Genomic DNA, 13997 nt, shown 5'->3' with positions numbered 1-13997 from the left:
GTATAAATATGAAAATTATCAAATTAGAGTCATTAGAACCGGTTACAAGTCTAGTTTCTTAAATTTTTGGCCTTGCAATGATTGCTCATGTATACTAAGAGAACCATTAATTTCTTTAAAGTGCTACAGAAAACAACCTGTTTAGATATAATTAATTGTAGATAATTATTTTGATAAGCAAATCAAGTGAAACCATTTGGGTTTGAAACTTATGATATATTAGTTGTTATCTGGAGGATTTTGGAATTTTTCGAACAGCGTGGAGTGGGTTTTGTAATTTTCAAAGTTAGCGAATAGATTGGGAAAACTTGTTTAAAACTCTGTTTTATCTTAAAGTTACTTTTAATTAAGTTTTGATCTGAACCCATGTCTTTGGTAATTTTAGACCTTGAAGAACATGAGCTTAGGTAATATTTAAGAGTAATGGTGAGTTGGGTTGAGCTGTGTTAGTGCACTTTAGTGTGGGGTACTTAGTTTATTATTCTCTTTAGTATTTTTAAATTAGTAGTAACGTGTAGTCTTCATACTTGGTTCAGGGCACTAGTTGGACTTTCATACTCTATTCGAGGATTATATTATTTCATTTTCAGGTGAGTAGCTTCAAGTGAGTAGCTTCATGCTACATATTTTTATATATGTTCCCCTACCCTGAACTGTTGGAAAATTAAATTGTTATTTCAGAACTAAACTATTTTGATAAATTATTATATTATCAATGGAATCAAATTATTTCTGAAACATGTGTGAACTTAGCATACTGTAAACTATTTTTTTTTTTTGTCTCATGTTTATAATGATGAACTACCATGTTTTGCGAAACTGATGTGTATTGATTATTGAGACCATTTAGATATTTTAGTCTAGGAAAATTATTTCACTGTGTGTGGTGACTCTAACCACTAGGAAACAGATCCGGGTTAGGCCGTAATGACTCTAGTGCTCAACGATTGTAAAAAAAAAGTCCTAAGTTAGGCTAGGTGACCTTCAATCGGATCGTCTTAGAGAAAAGGCCCGGGTTGCCACCCTGAGGATGACTCTTAGTTCGGTATTGGATCCAACAGGCTTATAGCCTTGAGAATTATGTGGCATGTTACTTGTTATTTCTTGGTACCCAGAAAATTATTGGTGTTCATGTTGTAATCTGTTTTCAGTGGAAAATGTCATTTATCATGTTCTTGAGAGACATGAGTATTTTAACTGTGAACTGTGGAACCTTCTTTTTGAAACAGATTATCTTTTTCAAAAATGTATGCCAGTCTAGTTTCTATGATATATATCTTATTTTGGAATTGATCCATGTTTTCAAAACTGTATACTATTCATGTTTCTATTCACTGAGCTATCAGTTGACTTAGTTGTTTACCATTTCTAGGTGTTAAAAGGACTCAGAGTAGATTCATAGCATAGCGAGGACTCGATTGCATGGACCTCTAAGACATTCATTTATTTTGTTTTAGATTGTTATGTCAAGTTTGTGCATATTTCTTTTTATTTTTATTGAGATTCATTTAGGATTATTTTGATATGTGGCTGTTTATATCCCATATGTTTGGATGGTATTGATTACGGTTGGTTTTGCCGTTTATTCTTGTAGTATGTCACTGAATTGAGTTTGGTTATTTGTTACTGGACTTTTGTATAGTTGTTCAATGTGATTATAGATTCGTGTTTAGGCCACGGCCTGTCATACCTGGATTTGGTGTGTGACAATTGATGTTAAGAATGCTTTTCTACATGGGGACTTACTTGAGACGATCTACATGGATCCTCCACCTGGGTTTCGGGCTGAGGGGGAGTACGCTGGCAACGTCTGTCGTCTACATAAGTCTCTCTATGGCTTGAGCATGGTTCTACCGTTTCAGCTATGTTATCCTATCCATGGATTTTATTCAATGTCACTCCGACCATACATGCTTCATTCGTCGTCAGCCCAATGATCGATGCATTATTTTGTTAGTCTATGTGGATGATATCATCCTTACAGGAGATGACACCATTGGTATTGGTAAGGTAAAATAGGAGCTTAGTCAAGTATTTGACATCAAGGACTTGGGTCCTCTCAAATATTTCTTTGGGATTGAAGTAGCTCGTTCTCGCAGTGGGATATCATTGTCCCAACAGAAGTATACTTTGAATCTTCTTCGGGACACTGGTATGATGGGGTGCAAACCTGCATCTACTCCTATGGATCTGAATCTGAAATTTTCAGTTGAGTCCAATGTGTTGCTTTCTGATCCATCTCGCTACCAGAGATTGGTAGGACGTTTGATCTATTTGACTAATACATGACCAGCTTTGACATTTGTTGTGAGTGTGGTTTGTTAGTTTATGCATTCACCTCGTACTGCTCACCTTAATCCTGTTCACCACATCTTAAGATATCTCAAGTCATGTCCAGGTTTGGGTTTATTCTTCAATTGTGGGATTCAAACAGGATTGTCCTGTTTTACTGATGTAGATTATGTAGGTTCATTGACTGACAGACGTTCAACTTCTGGGGTCTGTACTTTCCTTGGTACCCATCTTCTGTCTTGGAAAAGCAAAAAACAAGCGGTTGTTTCTCGATCATCTACTGAAGCTGAGTACCGAGCCATGGCTCATAGGACATGTGAGTTACTATGACTTCAATCCATTCTTACTGAGTTAGGCTTTGAGGAGAATATTTCCTCTAAGCTATTTTGTGACGATAGGTTTGCCATCTTACTTGCCTCCGACTTTGTGCTTCGTGAGCGTACTAAGCATATTAAAGTTGATATTCATTTCATCCGGGAAAAGGTTAGAGCTGGCATTGTATGTCCCTCATTTGTTCCATCTTCTGATCAGACTGCCGACATCTTCACTAAATCTGTAGGACCATCCCTACTTCGGTCTTCCATTGGCAAGCTGGGTTTGGTTGACATCTTTGATCCAGCTTGAGGGGGAGTGTTGGAATATAGAATATTATGTATTTAGGAGATCCCGTAATTTCTACAAATTACGATTATTTACGATGTGTTTGATTGAGAGATTTGAGGAAGGATTTGGAAAGAAAAATGAAAAAGGTAGGTGAAATGTAAATAAAACATGTCTATATTTCACCTAATTTCACACACATTTTCCCTTTCTCTTTCCAAATCCCTCCCCAAATCCCCCAACCAAACACAGCGTTGGGGCTTTGATCTTAGGATTTGATTATGTAATTATTTAATTCATTTTTCCTGTGTATCTTATATTTATTATATATAGATATGGTCTCACCCAAATTAGGGTAAGCCAATTTTGCACAACTTTCTTTTGTTTGATCTACCCAAGATTTCCACAATTGAAGGACTGTGAACAATTATGTTAGAACTGATTGTCTTGCCCACTAGATTGAAGAATCACTAAATGGGAGACAATAACAATGAAAGCGAAAATGGATGGAAAAGCCATTCGAAATCCCAATTTAACGAACAAAAACAAACCAGCATAGCAGAGAGGAACGAAATGCCCTTACTTAAAATAAATATAAAAACACACACACACACACACACAAAGGTGTTTGTAATGCCACCATAGGTAGTTTCTCAGCTCAACACGCCAGTTGACTTGGAATATATTGTTACAAGGAGAACTTACTCAGAACACAAAGTTAAAAACTGGAACAAACTGCGGCTACTACTTGTTCATTTTGGAATGGCCAGTTGGCCAAAGAGTCCATAGGAGTTTCCTATTCACCTTCCTCATAGACCTAGAAACAATAAAGATTTGACTTATTGATTTCTTCAAACTCTTCTCTCTCGGTCTCTCTGAATATGTTTAGTTTTTACAAGAAATCATCAAAAAGTATATATGGAGAGTAGAAAAGTTGCGGCTTTGTTCAAAGTTCAAACCTCAAACAGATGAAATGCAAGATTTTTGTATCCATTCCAAAATCAACATATGAGGGGGGCAAATTGGTCAAATACGCATAATGAAACAAGAGAGAGCAGTACAATGAATCAGCTCAACTTTGCCATCTCTAATCCTTTAGGACGGTGTTTGGAGCTTAGAATTGAGTAAGGATTTGACACGGCCGATTTGGACCCAAGAAAATTCAGGAGAAAAAAAAAACTCCAAATTTGTTTACCAAAAAAAAACACTTGAATTTTGAAAAAAAGTCTCACAAAGTTTAGTAAAAATTCAAAACTAATAGATAGTTAATGTAGTAAATTATTTAAAAATAATGAATTATTGTTTTTAGCGGCAAAAATTTTTAAAAAAAATGATTGACACGGTGAATTATTTTAAATTAATGGATGATTGTTTCTTAAATTCATGGATTGCACATAGAATATGATCAATTATACCAATTACAATTGTGTTGTGGGAAAGAAACTTTTTGAATTTACTGTCAACTATGTTACAAGAAAGATTGAATGTATTAGTAATTTAATTCATTGAAAATGATTTAGTTAATAAGTTGAATTATGCAAGTTTGATTAACAATTTTGTAGTTAAAAATATTAGAAGAGTGATATTTAAGTGTACAGTTTATTGACTCTTTATTTAACACTTGAGCTTGAATTATTTTGATTTTTTTTTAATTATAAACTTTGTTATATATTTAAATAAATTTTAATAATTATGTATCAGTTCCGCTACATCTCCTAATTGAACCCCCTCAATTATACGTGGTTAAGACCCATGTGCACACTCCCCCCTCCCCCCTCCCCCCCCCTCCCTCGCTCTCTCTCTCTCTCTCACACACACATTTGTAGCCTCCCTAATTCTACATCATTGGGGTGGAATTGGGAGTTAAATTAGGAGATGAATCATTTTTCATTATATATATGGAAGTAATATTTTCATAAGTATGATAAATATTTACGAAAAAAAAAAAATTTACATAATCTTTTGATCATAATTTTTTTTTTAAATGTATGAGAGGCCCCAAATTAATGATTCAAACACAATCTTAGGAAAACATTACATAAAACTTGTTAAACTTATTTATTTTGATGATTTATTTAATTATGTTTTAATTTATTTGAAAGAGAAAAATAGAATCCAAAATTTATTTTGATGATTTATTTAATTATATTTTAATTTATTTAAAAAAGAAAAATAGAATCAAAATTTATTTTGATGATTTGTTTGAAAGAGAAAAATATAATCAAAATTTATTGTCCCATTATTTCTCACCTAAACCTTTATCTTAAATGTTGTTAGAATGTATTTAATATTTGATTAAATCAGGAGTTCAAACAGCCCAAAACAAAAGTTCAAATAGCCCAGCACAGCAACAGGCCAAAAGGTTTAAAAGGTTCAAGTGGAAGATATCCAAATTTGTAAGGATGGAGTGGAAGATATTCAAATTAGTAATGATGGAGTACAACGGCTATAAGTTTCATTATATATACCAAAGCCTCTAATGTAAACAAGTTACAAAAAAAATAAGAAAATATTCTTTGATCTATAATCACTCACATCTATTCTCTGAAAAATTCTCTGAGAAGTGTTCTTCAATTTTTTTTTTCATCCTCTCTCAGAAATTATACACTGAGCCTTATAGCATTAAGCTCATCTTTTCTGTGTAAGGTTTATAGAAAAACCAGAGTTTCATTTTTATATCTATCTTTGAGAGATAACTCTTGCACTACAGGAAAACGTGTTTTTTGCGACGGCAAAACGCCATCGCAAATGGTCCGTTAGCCGTCGCCAATACCTTTTGCGACGGTAAGTTGGCTTTTAGCGACGGCATAGGGGGTTCGCGACAGGGGGGGTTGCAAAAGGGATTTAGCGACGGTAGGTGCCGTCGCCATTGTTTTTTGCGACGGGAGGATGTCTTTTTTGCGACGGTAATTTTCTATCGCCAATAACGCAAGAAAATCTGACTTTTTGCGACGGCTAAGTATTTCCGTCGCTAAAAAAGGTTTTTGAGACGACAAAAAGCCGTCGCTAAAAGTGTGGTAGCCTATACTATTGCCGACGGTAAGCTGAGCCGTCGCTAAAGGTTTTAGTTTAAATTAAATTACTAGCTTTTGCGACAGGATGTCTGCCGTCGCAAAAGCCTCCAAATATGTTTTTGCGACGGCTTATTATGCCGTCTCAAAAAATAAAAAAAAAAAAAAAACCTGTTGGAAAATTATTAAAAAAATAAAAATAACCTGTATTAAATGAAAAATAACTATAAAAAAATCCAAAAATTAAATTTATAATATAAATACATACATAAATAAAAGTTGACAAATAATAAAAATTCATAATGTTGTTCCATTCATAACAATACAGAAATAAAAATGCATAAAAACAAAAATTATGCCACTACATAATGTCGCATACTACATACATAATGTTATTCACAAATTTAAATAACATAAATCAAAATCAAAACCAAAAGTTTTCGTCTTGATGTTATTCACAAGTTTGCGACGGGTTACAAAAAAAAAAAGTTGGTAATAATCTTTGTACACCCACATTCCACAAGAAGCAAGCTGCTACTCAGGAAATATCTGAAAAAAACAAGATAAAAATAATTAATAACCATATAATGGTGTTAATATTTTAATTACAGAAAAATATAAAAAAAAATTGACTACTATATAATTAGAAAGATAGTTTAGTAAATAATTTTGACTAGACCGAAATCCGGCTCTAACTCCCAAACCGGGAACCCGTTTCGAGCCCCGTCTTCTCCCACAAGTCTCTCGTGCCTAGGCGGACGCGTGTGCCAACTTTCGTGCTAAAGCGACGCCGTTTGGTGATTTTGGAGCATTAACGCCTCGAATTCAAGTTTCTTAAGAAACTAGTTTGCCTAAAGTGAAATCCGGCTCTAACTCCCAAACCGGGAACCCGATTCGAGCCCCGTCTTCTCCCACAAGTCTCTCGTGCCTAAGCAGTCGCGTGTGTCAACTTTCGTGCTAAAGCGACGCCGTTTGGTGATTTTGGAGCATTAATGCCTCGAATTCAAGTTTCTTAAGGAACTAGTTTGCCTAAAGTGAAATCCGGCTCTAACTCCCAAACCGGGAACCCGATTCGAGCCCCGTCTTCTCCCACAAGTCACTCGTGCCTAGGCGGTCGCGTGTGCCAAGTTTCGTGCTCAACCGACGCCGTTTGGTGATTTTGGGGCATTAACGCCTCGAATTCAAGTTTCTTAAAGAACTAGTTTGCTTAAAGTGAAATCCGGCTCTAACTCCCAAACCGGGAACCCGATTCGAGCCCCGTCTTCTCCCACAAGTCACTCGTGCCTAGGCGGTCGCGTGTGCCAACTTTCGTGCTACAGCGACGCCGTTTGGTGATTTTGGAGCATTAACGCCTCGAATTCAAGTTTCTTAAGGAACTAGTTTGCCTAAAGTGAAATCCGGCTCTAACTCCCAAACCGGGAACCCGATTCAAGCCCCGTCTTCTCCCACAAGTCACTCGTGCCTAGGCGGCCGCGTGTGCCAAGTTTCGTGCTCAACCGACGCCGTTTGGTGATTTTGGGGCGTTAATGCCTCGAATTCAAGTTTCTTAAGGAACTAGTTTGCCTAAAGTGAAATCCGGCTCTAACTCCCAAACCGGGAACCCGATTCGAGCTCCGTCTTCTCCCACAAGTCACTCGTGCCTAGGCGGCCGCGTGTGCCAAGTTTCGTGCTCAACCGACGCCGTTTGGTGATTTTGGGCCGTTAACGCCTCGAATTCAAGTTTCTTAAGGAACTAGTTTGCTTAAAGTGAAATCCGGCTCTAACTCCCAAACCGGGAACCCGATTCAAGCCCCGTCTTCTCCCACAAGTCACTCATGCCTAGGCAGCTGCGTGTGCCAAGTTTCGTGCTCAACCGACGCCGTTTGGTGATTTTGGGGCGTTAACGCCTCGAATTCAAGTTTCTTAAGGAACTAGTTTGCCTAAAGTGAAATCCGGCTCTAACTCCCAAACCGGGAACCCGATTCGAGCCCCGTCTTCTCCCACAAGTCACTCGTGCCTAGGCGGTCGCGTGTGCCAAGTTTTGTGCTCAACCGACGTCGTTTGGTGATTTTGGGGCGTTAACGCCTCGAATTCAAGTTTCTTAAGGAACTAGTTTGCTTAAAGTGAAATCCGGCTCTAACTCCCAAACCGGGAACCCGATTCGAGCCCCGTCTTCTCCCACAAGTCTCTCATGCCTAGGCGGTCGTGTGTGCCAACTTTCGTGCTACAGCGACGCCGTTTGGTGATTTTGGAGCATTAACGCCTCGAATTCAAGTTTCTTAAGGAACTAGTTTGCCTAAAGTGAAATCCGGCTCTAACTCCCAAACCGGGAACCCGATTCGAGCCCCGTCTTCTCCCACAAGTCACTCGTGCCTAGGCGGCCGCGTGTGCCAAGTTTCGTGCTCAACCGACACCGTTTGGTGATTTTGGAGCGTTAACGCCTCGAATTCAAGTTTCTTAAGGAACTAGTTTGGCTAAAGTGAAATCCGGCTCTAACTCCCAAACCGGGAACCCGATTCGAGCCCCGTCTTCTCCCACAAGTCACTCGTGCCTAGGCGGCCGCGTGTGCCAAGTTTCGTGCTCAACCGACGCCGTTTGGTGATTTTGGGCCGTTAACGCCTCGAATTCAAGTTTCTTAAGGAACTAGTTTGCTTAAAGTGAAATCCGGCTCTAACTCCCAAACCGGGAACCCGATTCAAGCCCCGTCTTCTCCCACAAGTCACTCATGCCTAGGCAGCCGCGTGTGCCAAGTTTCGTGCTCAACCGACGCCGTTTGGTGATTTTGGGGCGTTAACGCCTCGAATTCAAGTTTCTTAAGGAACTAGTTTGCCTAAAGTGAAATCCGGCTCTAACTCCCAAACCGGGAACTCGATTCGAGCCCCGTCTTCTCCCACAAGTCACTCGTGCCTAGGCGGCCGCGTGTACCAAGTTTCGTGCTCAACCGACGCCGTTTGGTGATTTTGGGGCGTTAACGCCTCGAATTCAAGTTTCTTAAGGAACTAGTTTGCTTAAAGTGAAATCAGGCTCTAACTCCTAAACCGGGAACCCGATTCAAGCCCCGTCTTCTCCCACAAGTCACTCATGCCTAGGCGGCCGCGTGTGCCAAGTTTCGTGCTCAACCGACGCCGTTTGGTGATTTTGGGGCGTTAACGCCTCGAATTCAAGTTTCTTAAGGAACTAGTTTGCTTAAAGTGAAATCAGGCTCTAACTCCCAAACCGGGAACCCGATTCAAGCCCCGTCTTCTCCCACAAGTCACTCATGCCTAGGCGGCCGCGTGTGCCAAGTTTCGTGCTCAACCGACGCCGTTTGGTGATTTTGGGGCGTTAACGCCTCGAATTCAAGTTTCTTAAGGAACTAGTTTGCCTAAAGTGAAATCCGGCTCTAACTCCCAAACCGGGAACCCGATTCGAGCCCCGTCTTCTCCCACAAGTCACTCGTGCCTAGGCGGCCGCGTGTGCCAAGTTTCGTGCTCAACCGACACCGTTTGGTGATTTTGGAGCGTTAACGCCTCGAATTCAAGTTTCTTAAGGAACTAGTTTGCCTAAAGGGAAATCCGGCTCTAACTCCCAAACCGGGAACCCGATTCAAGCCCCGTCTTCTCCCACAAGTCACTCATGCCTAGGCGGCCGCGTGTGCCAAGTTTCGTGCTCAACCGACGCCGTTTGGTGATTTTGGGCCGTTAACGCCTCGAATTCAAGTTTCTTAAGGAACTAGTTTGCTTAAAGTGAAATCCGGCTCTAACTCCCAAACCGGGAACCCGATTCAAGCCCCGTCTTCTCCCACAAGTCACTCATGCCTAGGCAGCCGTGTGTACCAAGTTTCGTGGTCAACCGACGCCGTTTGGTGATTTTGGGGCGTTAACGCCTCGAATTCAAGTTTCTTAAGGAACTAGTTTGCCTAAAGTGAAATCCGGCTCTAACTCCCAAACCGGGAACTCGATTCGAGCCCCGTCTTCTCCCATAAGTCACTCGTTCCTAGGCGGCCGCGTGTGCCAAGTTTCGTGCTCAACCGACGCCGTTTGGTGATTTTGGGCCGTTAACGCCTCGAATTCAAGTTTCTTAAGGAACTAGTTTGCTTAAAGTGAAATCAGGCTCTAACTCCCAAACCGGGAACCCGATTCAAGCCCCGTCTTCTCCCACAAGTCACTCATGCCTAGGTGGCCGCGTGTGCCAAGTTTCGTGCTCAACCGACGCCGTTTGGTGATTTTGGGGCGTTAACGCCTCGAATTCAAGTTTCTTAAGGAACTAGTTTGCCTAAAGTGAAATCCGGCTCTAACTCCCAAACCGGGAACCCGATTCGAGCCCCGTCTTCTCCCACAAGTCACTCGTGCCTAGGCGGCCGCGTGTGCCAAGTTTCGTGCTCAACCGACGCCGTTTGGTGATTTTGGGGCGTTAACGCCTCGAATTCAAGTTTCTTAAGGAACTAGTTTGCCTAAAGTGAAATCCGGCTCTAACTCCCAAACCGAGAACCCGATTCGAGCCCCGTTTTCTCCCACAAGTCTCTCTTTAACTTAGAATGTCTCAATTATGCAAAGATACATTTTAGCTGAGAATGCAAAGATACATTTTATACCTGATCTTCTGGTGGTGGTGTATATGGATTCTCGTCTTCTGCAGATTCCCTAAATGCCCGGTGGCCACTCGATGCATCAGGAACCTATGATAGTCAATACATAATGTGGTAATCATATTCGAATTTTATACATAATCTTGTGTGAAAATTGAACTATCAAACAATTTAATTTATATCGAACCTGTCTATTGGGATCCACACTTGCCCCCTGTGACACTAAGGCCATCATCTCAGCTCTCATCTGCTGTAAATGTGTAGAGAACTCTGCTCGCAGCTCCTCCCTCAACTCATCCCTTAGCTCTGCACGAACCTTCTGCGTGATCTGATCAATAGTCGATGGCTGGGGTGTTGATTGTGATGGCCCAGCACCATCTTTATACACCGCTCTTCGAGGCACAATTCTCCCGTATGTGCGACAATATCCATGTCCGTCATGACCTATCAACTCATGGAAAATGGCATTCCTAGCCTCCAAAGTCCGACCATCCTCAGGTAGCATAGAGAGTTGACGATTAAACTCATCCTGTATTGAATAAGACATATAAGTATATGCCAAATTAAGATGGTTGACACACAAAAAGTAAACTTTAAATACAATCAAAGGTGTTTGGAAACTACCAAGGTCTGAATAACCTCTGGGTCATCTACTCTACGTGTCATAAGCCAAACATTCATCTTATCAGTAGACTCCCCCTTACTGGTCATCTGCATTTTTTTAGAAATATGAAAATTAGAATGTAAATAATTTGTAAATATACAATGTTTATTTATATACAAAAATATAACAATAAAATGTAAACCTCATGCCGTATCTGAGAGAAAGTAGTACGCCCTGTGGTATGAGCTATGCCGTGAGCTCGCCGATTTTTAGCGTTCCTACTTGCGATTTTCTATAACAGGTTCGACAAATGTGAGTATGTAAATATGATTTGTATGTTTACATATCATAAATATAACTTATTTGTATACCTCAGCATCGGAAGTACGCCAATACTCCACAAGTTCTTCCCACTGGCATGGCACAATGTGCATAGGAACATCATCCTTCAGATTAGGATCAGAACTTCTAGGCTTGAAATACTTTGCCTTAAGCTTGTTCTTGTGATCCTTCCATATGCTGTTGCAGTTTTTCATGCAGATTGGCTTGTACTCCTCTGGACATATATTCAAATTGTCCTATAAAACACAATTTCAAAGTTTAAATAATAATAACACAATTTTGGAATTCAAATTTGTGGACAAAAATATACTTTTACCTTCACATCCTTCCAGATAGCATCAATAATATCATCAGGCACATTGTTCCAGTCAAGAAAAGTAAGAGGAACAATGTTACCATTCCGCACAATAATGCCAAGTTGAGTAGTTAACTTAGCCACGTTATCCCCTATTGGACAGTAATTTCCATCAAATTGTATGTCTAGCTTTTTACCAGTACCCCACTATTTAATGCCCTTGGCACATCCTCTACCACGCCTAGTCGAGGTTGATGAAGAACTAACATTCTTCGATAGTGGCCGATGTGATGCCCCTCCGATAGTGGCCGATGTGATGCCTCCTCTGATGGTGTTGCTACTGATGTCCTGTTATGTAGCACATCAGACATCATGCGCCGGGGATGATCAGGCTTCCTCTTCCTTCCCATAATAATCTGCAAGCAATATAACATTAATTGACATTAGAAACATAGACAATGGTTTGTTGTCAACTATAATATGACATTAATTGAACTAATACAATTACAAAGACAAAGTAAATTAAGAAATTGATGATTAACTACAACCTTGGCCTTAATTGAATTACTAATGTTTCCATCACTATCAGCCTATTTGAACATCAACTGTTTCCCCTTCTGCGGCTTCCCTCACCCAACCAACTTCTTCATCACGAAGCATTATATTTTCTTCCAATTGTTGGCTCATGTATGGCTCGATTTGTGGATCAGTTGAACTCATATCAAATAAACCTCTTTGAGACATCTTCACCACGACTTGCCAATCTGGTTGTAACGGGTCTGCAACATACCAAACTTGCTCTGCAACAACCAGGTAGTTCAAAACCAATATAGACGGATCACAAAACGAAATAGGAGTACCATTTACATTCGAAAATGCAAGCAGTGTTATTATAGAATACAACAAATAAAAAGAATAGACTCTTCATAGCCCATTTTTGCAATTTACAATTCCGATTACACTTTGGCCTTTCAGCATGAAAATGCACACCCTTCTTCATATAGAAAGTCAAATATATGAAAATAAACATATAGGGAGAAAATATTACAACTACAGAACTACTTTCCATGTTACCTTCCTAATTTTCATAAATGAAATCAAGTAGAGTCACTTCCTCCTGACCAAACTATTCTTGGACTAATTTGGTTGCATTTCGTGTTCAATTTTTTTTCCTAATTTTTTTTTACATATATAAAAATAGGTTGTGAATTTTTAAAAGTTTATTATTTGTCAAAATAATAAATGTTATTATTATTTATAATATTTCCATAAATGTCAAAATAATAAACTTACTAATTTGGTTATACTAATTTTTAATTTGGTTATAAGAAACTTAATAATTTGGTTATAATAAACTTAATAATAAACTTACTAATAAACTTGGTTATAATAAACTTAATAATAAACTTAATAAGTTTAATTTGGTTATAAACAACCTAAGTTTAATTTGGTTATAATAAACTTAATAATAAACTTATTAATTTTTTTTTTTTACATATATAAAAATAGGTTGTGAATTTTTAAAAGTTTATTATTTGTCAAAATAATAAATGTTATTATTATTTATAATATTTCCATAAATGTCAAAATAATAAACTTACTAATTTGGTTGCATTTCGTGTTCAATAATATTTCCATAAATGTTATTATTATTTATTTAAATATACAGAATTTATAATATCAATGTAATTAGAATTATAATGTATATATATATATATATATATTTATATATAATTTACATATTTTTATATATATATATATATATATCAATATGTATATATATATATATATAAAGATGCTACAAATTTATATATATATATACAGATTTAATAATGTATACATATTAATTTACATATTTTTATATATATATATATCAATATATATATATATATAAAGATGATACAGATTTAATAATGTATATATACAGATTTAATAATGTATATATATATATATAAAGATGAGACAGATTTATATATATACATATTGATACAGATTTATATATACAGATTTAATAATGTATATCTACAGATTTAATAATGTATATATATATATATATATATAAAGATGAGACAGATTTATATATATACATATTGATACAGATTTATATATATATATACAGATTTCATAATGTAAATATTATCAATATATATATATATAGATGATACAGATTTATATACGTATATATATATATATGATACATGTATATATCTATACAGAGAGAGAGAGAGAGAGCATACCGCACCACCGTTCGTCCTCGCCGCAGCACCGCCGCACCGCCGCACCACCGCACCACCATTCGCCGCTCGG

The 13997-nt window shown here is 38.0% G+C and overlaps 1 protein-coding gene across 1 annotated transcript; it reads right to left on the bottom strand.

Annotated features, from left to right (window-relative positions):
- Nucleotides 1–6172: 6172 nt before the first annotated feature.
- On the bottom strand, nt 6173–11960 carry LOC145791074 (uncharacterized). Its single transcript, XM_082870887.1, has 7 exons — nt 11712–11960; nt 11425–11631; nt 11256–11345; nt 11074–11160; nt 10637–10978; nt 10456–10539; nt 6173–6452 (listed from the first exon to the last, which is right to left on the bottom strand). Exons 2-7 carry the CDS (start codon nt 11587–11589, stop codon nt 6438–6440), a joined length of 783 nt encoding a protein of 260 aa, XP_082727013.1. The 5' UTR covers nt 11590–11631; nt 11712–11960; the 3' UTR covers nt 6173–6437.
- Between the last annotated feature and the right edge of the window lie 2037 nt (nt 11961–13997).

The sequence above is a fragment of the Camellia sinensis genome, chromosome 5, assembly GCF_055761805.1.
Source record: "Camellia sinensis isolate YWXY chromosome 5, ASM5576180v1, whole genome shotgun sequence".
NCBI classification, from domain to species: Eukaryota; Viridiplantae; Streptophyta; class Magnoliopsida; order Ericales; family Theaceae; genus Camellia; species Camellia sinensis.
This window is presented reverse-complemented; position numbering and strand designations above follow the sequence as displayed.